Source organism: Babylonia areolata, chromosome 18, assembly GCF_041734735.1.
Source record: "Babylonia areolata isolate BAREFJ2019XMU chromosome 18, ASM4173473v1, whole genome shotgun sequence".
In the NCBI taxonomy this organism is placed as follows: domain Eukaryota; kingdom Metazoa; phylum Mollusca; class Gastropoda; order Neogastropoda; family Buccinidae; genus Babylonia; species Babylonia areolata.
The window spans coordinates 54,431,707-54,439,424 of record NC_134893.1 but is presented as its reverse complement, the minus strand read 5'-3'; the positions used below and the strand labels follow the sequence as shown (position 1 = coordinate 54,439,424).

General features: G+C 44.3%; 1 protein-coding gene across 1 annotated transcript in view; it reads left to right on the top strand.

Moving 5' to 3' along the window:
- Positions 1-7,270, top strand: part of LOC143292914 (dynein beta chain, ciliary-like) — an 85,553-nt gene extending 78,283 nt beyond the window's left edge. Inside the window, exons 59-62 of the mRNA XM_076603605.1 lie at positions 10-252; positions 1,458-1,646; positions 3,145-3,514; positions 5,772-7,270. Coding sequence (XP_076459720.1) covers positions 10-252; positions 1,458-1,646; positions 3,145-3,514; positions 5,772-6,019 — 1,050 coding nt within the window. The 3' untranslated portion in view covers positions 6,020-7,270. The remainder of the gene's footprint in view (positions 1-9; positions 253-1,457; positions 1,647-3,144; positions 3,515-5,771) is intronic.
- The last annotated feature ends 448 nt before the right edge of the window (positions 7,271-7,718 follow it).

Sequence of the window (7,718 nt, the reverse complement as noted above, 5' to 3'; positions counted from 1 at the left end):
TAATTTCAGCTGGATGGCGAGCTCTACCTGGCTCCAGGCTTCCCCATTCCTCCCAATTCCGACTACAAGGGGTACCACTCCTACATCGACGAGTGCCTGCCCCCAGAGAGCCCCTACCTGTACGGTCTGCATCCTAACGCCGAGATCGAGTTCTTGACCACCCTGTCGGAGAACCTGTTCCGGACCGTGTTTGAGATGCAGCCCAGAGACACTGGGGCCGGTAGCGGAGGTGGAGTTAGTAGGGAAGAGAAGGTGGGCATTGGCAGGAGTTTTTTCGTTGTTAATGTCCCCCCCCCCCACCCCCCCTGCTTTCTTGGTGGGGTCTTTTCGTGTTTTTTATGCGTGTTTCTTTTTGTGTGTGTGTGTGTTTTAGGTCAGGACTGGCAGGAGTTTGTTATTTGTTGGTTTTTTTCACCCTTTTTTCTTTCTTTTATTTTTCTTGTCTTTGTTTGTTGTTCTTTTTAATAAATGTTTGTAATACTTTACACATTGTTAAGTATGTTGAATATTCACACATTGTTAGAGAGATATTGGACATTGTTAGGTATGTTGAATTGAATATCTTATTGTCAAGTCTGTTAAGTATGTTGTATATTTATTTTGCATCAACAACAACAAAACCTTGGCCAGGAAAAACAATTGATCGAATATTTTCTCAGATATTGTGATATGTCAAGAATTAAGCATTGATATGATATACCAGAAGGTCAGAGTATCCTATGTCTCTTCTGTTGTTAGTACGAAAGTGAAAGTCCCAAATCATGTGGCCTTTCATGCCATGCTCTCATGACCTTCGTTTTGACCTCCTTCCACTCCTGTGCCTGGGGCGAGTCCTGTCAGTGTGTTCGTTGTTAGCAGATTAATGGGGGACTGTTGTTTGAGGGACGTTGTGATGTTCTCCACTCTTGGGGGGATGGTCACTCGGTTTGGGTTTGCAACTAAACAATTATTGTCATCAGTAGAGAGCTTAGCATGTGGTGTCCCAAGTATGTTAAACCAGAACAGGCACTACAGAGCACCACCGAAGTGACTCGGCAGCAGTGCGGGGTCTGCTCTGGTTTGTGGCCTCCTGGCAATATAACATAAATAGTTCGATGTTGACTGTTTATGCTGGGACTGCAACAGATGAACCCGGGTTTGGCTGTATATGAGGGACTGAATGAACGGAGCAATGTCACTGAATTCATGCAGATAATGGGGAAAAAAAACAAAAAAACAAAAAACTGACCCCCGAAAAAAAAACAAACAAACAAACAAACAACAACAAAACAAACAAACAAACAAACAAACCCCAACCCAAAACGAAATGATATTGAGCATACTTAGCAATAATCATAAACATATAAGCATGTCAGGAAAGACATCTCTCTCTCTCTCTCTGTCTCTACCTGCCTACCTGCCTGTCTTTCTTCTGTCAAGATGATGACTACAAAAATCAAGTGGGACTCACTTTCCAGGTGAAAGGTCTGCTGGATGAGATTGTGGAGAAGCTTCCCGATGAGTTCAACATGGTGGAGATCATGGGCAAGGTGCCCCCCGAGGAACGCACCCCCTACGTGGTGGTCGCTTTCCAGGAGTGTGAGCGCATGAACATGCTCATCTCTGAGATCAGACGCTCTCTGAAGGAGCTGGATCTGGGTCTTAAGGTAAGATAGAGGCTAGCTTTGTATAACTCTGTGTGTGTGTGTGTGTGTGTGTGTGTGTGTGTGTGTGTGTGTGTGTGTGTCTGTGTGTGTGCGTGTGCGTGTGTTTCTCTCATTTTCTTGCAAAAAAAAAAAAAAGAAAAAAGCCCCACATTTCTGTATAACATTTATCTTTCCCCCATGTTTCAGTTTCAGTTAAGTTTCTCAAGGAGGCGCCTCTGCGTTCGGACAAATCCATATATGCTACACCACATCTGCTAGGCAGATGTCTGACAGCAGCAAAACCCAACGCGCTTGCCAGGCCTTAATTATGTGTGCATGCGTGTACCTATCCGAGTGAATTTCTTTTTACATAGTTTTGCCAGAGGGCAACACTTTTGTTGCCATGCGTTCTTTTTTCAGTGCGCCAAGTGCGCGCTGCACACGTAACGGGACCTCGGTTTATTGTCTCAGTTTGATTTTCCAGTCAAACTTTGGAGAAAGAGCACACCCTCACGGACTCTTTATATTGGCAGCTGAGCGTCTTAACCATTCTGCCACCTTTCCCCCATGTCCTAGCTCTAAATACTCCCCCATGTCCTAGCTCTAAATACTCCCCCATGTCCTCGCTCTAAATACTCCCCCATGTCCTCGCTCTGACGACCCCAATACTCCCCCATGTCCTCGCTCTGACGACCCCAATACTCCCCCATGTCCTCGCTCTGACGACCCCAATACTCCACCATGTCCTCGCTCTGACGACCCCAATACTCCCCCATGTCCTCGCTCTGACGACCCCAATATTCCCCCATGTCCTCGCTCTAAATACTCCCCCATGTCCTAGCTCTAAATACTCCCCCATGTCCTCGCTCTAAATACTCCCCCATGTCCTAGCTCTAAATACTCCCCCATGTCCTCGCTCTAACGACTCCAATACTCCCCCATGTCCTCGCTCTAACGACCCCAATACTCCCCCATGTCCTCGCTCTGACGACCCCAATACTCCCCCATGTCCTCGCTCTAAATACTCCCCCATGTCCTAGCTCTAAATACTCCCCCATGTCCTCGCTCTAATGACTCCAATACTCCCCCATGTCCTGGCTCTAACGACTCCAATACTCCCTCATGTCCTCGCTCTAATGACTCCAATACTCCCCCATGTCCTGGCTCTAACGATTCCGATACTCCCCCATGTCCTCGCTCTAAATACTCCAACACTCCCCCATGTCATCGCTCTAACGACTCCAATACTCCCCCATGTCCTCGCTATAATGACTCCAATATCCCAACATGTCCTCGCTCTGACGACCCCAATACTCCCCCATGTCCTCGCTCTGACGACCCCAATACTTCCCCATGTCATGTCCTAGCTCTAAATACTCCCCCATGTCCTGGCTCTAACGACTCCAATACTCCCCCATGTCCTCGCTCTAACGACTCCAATACTCCCCCATGTCCTCGCTCTAATGACTCCAATATCCCCCCATGTCCTCGCTCTAAATACTCCCCCATGTCCTGGCAGGGCGAGCTGACCATCACGGCGGACATGGAGGCGCTGTCCAACTCGCTCTTCCTGGACGTGGTGCCAGACAACTGGGCCAAGCGGGCCTACCCGTCCCTCTTCACCCTGGGCCTGTGGTACGCCGACCTGCTGCAGCGAATCAAGGAGCTGGAGACCTGGACCTCGGACTTCCAGCTGCCGGCGGCCGTCTGGCTGGCCGGCTTCTTCAACCCCCAGTCCTTCCTCACCGCCATCATGCAGCAGATGGCCCGCAAGAACGAGTGGCCCCTGGACCGCATGGTGCTGCAGTGCGACGTCACCAAGAAGACGCGGGAGGACATGGCGGGGCCTCCTCGGGAGGGGGCCTACGTGCACGGGCTGTACATGGAAGGTGAGCGTTTTAGAAATGATTCATTTTTATTTTTTTAATGTAACAACATACTTACAGAAAACAGAATACTTAATTATCTCAACAAGAGAAACTCATATGTGGTGTAAAACAGAATAACAGTACAAGAAAATCACAGTCACATACTTCTCTGTGTTGTCTACCTGTTGCTCCAGAGGACATGTTGGGGAGAATGGCCGGCTATGGAAATGGGGATGCAGTTCAGCATTCTTAAAGACAGTACTCTTTTACGTGTTTTTTAGTTGGTCAAACAAATTTCTCTGTGTAATTCGGGCAGCACTGGACAGACTGGGAGAAGGGGTGGATATGGATATATGAAGGTGCAGTTCATCGGTTTTGTTTATTTATTTATTTTATTTTACTTCTTTCTTTGGTAACAGCATATTTCACTGTGTGTAATTCGGGCTCCAGAGAAGAACAGATTGGGAGAACGGGTGATAAGGGAAATGGGGATGTGTGCAATTCGACTGACATGGACGTAAAGGAAAGTGTGCTGTTGTATTTATTGCTGTGAAGCTTGCTATCAAGAGGAGAGCTTATGCTTTGATTTGTCAATTTATCAATAAGGGTATCACAAGACACAAAAGGAAAAAAAAAAATCAGACCCAAAAAACGGAAGCGTTTCTGGACGCAACCAAATACCAAGACAAGAAGAAGAAAAAGAACTTCTCTTGTAGGGTCTGTTCTAATAATTCTCGAGGAGTTAACAGTGACAGTCATATATATATATATATATATATATATGTACTGAGACAATCGTCGTTGTTCATATGAACACTATACGGTTGTGTAATTCACAAAAGAAACAGTGTATGTTGTCATACCATAATTACCACTGTTGATACGAAGACAGCATGGCTGCCTACTTTACAAAAGGAAAGAAAACATTGCAATGCCATGGTACCCATCATTGATACTGGTTCATACAAAGTACTTCAGCCCTTGGTTTGTTGTCATGAACATTGCATGTCATGGTACACATGATTACCACTGGTTCATACAAGGTCCTTCACCCCCTTGGTTTGTTGTCATGAACATTGCATGTCATGGTACCCATCATTGATACTGGTTCATACAAAGTCCTTCACCCCCTTGGTTTGTTGTCATGAACATTGCATGTCATGGTACACATCATTGATACTGGTTCATACAAAGTCCTTCACTCCCTTGGTTTGTTGTCATGAACACTGCATGTCATGGTACCCATCATTGATACTGGTTCACACAAGGTCCTTCACCCCCTTGGTTTGTTGTCATGAACATTGCATGTCATGGTACCCATCATTGATACTGGTTCATACAAAGTCCTTCAGCCCTTGGTTTGTTGTCATGAACATTGCATGTCATGGTACCCATCATTGATACTGGTTCATACAAAGTACTTCAGCCCCTTGGTTTGTTGTCATGAACATTGCATGTCATGGTACCCATCATTGATACTGGTTCATACAAAGTACTTCAGCCCTTGGTTTGTTGTCATGAACATTGCATGTCATGGTACCCATCATTGATACTGGTTCATACAAGGTCCTTCACCCCCTTGGTTTGTTGTCATGAACATTGCATGTCATGGTACCCATCATTGATACTGGTTCATACAAAGTCCTTCACCCCCTTGGTTTGTTGTCATGAACATTGCATGTCATGGTACCCATCATTGATACTGGTTCATACAAAGTACTTCAGCCCCTTGGTTTGTTGTCATGAACATTGCATGTCATGGTACCCATCATTGATACTGGTTCATACAAAGTACTTCAGCCCTTGGTTTGTTGTCATGAACATTGCATGTCATGGTACCCATCATTGATACTGGTTCACACAAGGTCCTTCATCCCTTGGTTTGTTGTCATGAACATTGCATGTCATGGTACCCATCATTGATACTGGTTCACACAAGGTCCTTCATCCCTTGGTTTGTTGTCATGAACATTGCAATGCCATGGTACCCATCATTGATACTGGTTCACACAAGGTCCTTCATCCCTTGGTTTGTTGTCATGAACATTGCATGTCATGGTACCCATCATTGATACTGGTTCACACAAGGTCCTTCACCCCCTTGGTTTGTTGTCATGAACATTGCATGTCATGGTACCCATCATTGATACTGGTTCACACAAGGTCCTTCACCCCCTTGGTTTGTTGTCATGAACATTGCATGTCATGGTACCCATCATTGATACTGGTTCACACAAGGTCCTTCACCCCCTTGGTTTGTTGCCGTGATGGTCTGCAGGGGCGCGGTGGGACATGCAGACAGGCATGATCACGGAGGCACGGCTGAAGGAGCTGGCGCCCACCATGCCGGTCATCTTCATCAAGGCCATCCCCGTGGACCGCCAGGACCTGAGGAACATGTACGCCTGCCCCGTCTACAAGACCAAGACCCGCGGGCCCACCTTCGTCTGGACCTTCAACCTGAAGACCAAGGAGAAGCCCAGCAAGTGGGTACTGGGCGGGGTGGCGATCCTGCTGCAGGTGTAGTGGAGGCAGGCTGAGCGCGTCAGGTGTGAGGCATCACGCGGACTGTACTGCAGCTTTTCGCCGCCATCTATACAACTAAAGGATCCGCTCCTTCCAGCAGCCATTTGCACTTCTCCCTTCTTGATTGTTCTTGTTCTGTGTTTCTCAAGTCTATAAGAAAACAAAAAGAAAACAAACTACAAGTGGTTAGCTTTTCTAAAACAAAACAAAACAATACAGGTTAATAAAAAAAAAGTCTTGCTTCAAAAACTGTTAAAAATATGCTGTTTTTTGTTTGTTTGTTTTTTGTTGTTGTAAGAAAAACAGTACTGTTTATTTTACATAAGTAAGTCATGGCGGAAAAACTGAGTTATACTCTGTTTTTGTGTGTTTTATTTTCGGTTTTGAGATAATCATAATATTTTTACGTGCAAGTTTATGGATTTTATTATGATAAACATATTTGTCATGGCAGACACTTTTTTTTTCCCTCAGCGGTTTTCTTTGATTTCATTTAGCTCTAGTTTGATGATCAAGGGTGTGAGAATATGATGTGTAAATCCTTACAAGCATTCAGATTCTGGAAGCTTTGATTGGCAACACTATCACACCTATAGAGAACTGTTGATATGAAACCTGTTCCGTCCATTTCAACAAAAGCATATCAGCTGTAAGTGTGATGGTAGGACATGTTAGTCACTAAAAAGGTAAATATGGCATATTCATCATAGGACTTTTTAGTGTGTATGCTTTGTCATAAGTGGGAAAGACTTAGGAAGAAAAATTGTGTGAGTGTCCTTGATTCTTACCATTATAAACTTGTTCTTTCTCAATATTTACAAAACCAAAATGTGATTGCATACACTGAATACGCAAACAAAGGGCATATATTGATTGACATACTTCTGATTGTGAAACCAGGAAAGACGCTCTGTGATATACTGTTTTTTTTTTTTTTAATGTATTCTTTTCATACATATACTGGTTTGAATGGTGTACATATGATAATGAAACCGGTAACACTGTGATATTTCTGCTTACATATTTTTGTTTTGTTTTATTTTTATATTTACCAGAATTATTTATTTTACATGAAAGGTGTTACCCCCAAACCAAGTTGTGATTTATGTCTTTAGTATGAATGTTCTTTCACTCTTCAGTTTCTTTTCATTTACCATTTTAGACCAAATGCAAACAAAAACTCAGATGTTTGATATCATTTCTAATTGGTACAGAATCATCTCCATCATGAATAAATTTATTGACTTTGTACCCCCATGGTTCTTACATTGTTTTTTCCTGAAGAAAATTGCAGAACGTACACAATTGCAACAAACTATCCAATACCCATGCAGTGAGCTGGAACAGGTGTGACAACAACAGGTTATTTTATGAATGAACCACACACACACACACACACACACACACACACACACGCACACACACACGTGCCTATTTTGTTCCTATTTATTTGTGTGTGTGTGTGTGTGTGTGTGTGTGTGTGTGCATGAATGTCCGTGTGTGCATGCGCATCTGTCTGTCAGTGTGTCTTTGTGCTTGTGCGCGTGCGCGTTTGTACGTGTGCATGAAAGATTGTTTTTCTCTGTCAGTGTGTGTGTATGTGTGCATGAGTGTGAATGTGCGTATGTATGTGTGTGCACATATGTGCGTATATATACTTCCATGCATGGTTATGTGTGATTGCGTGCGTGCAAGTGCG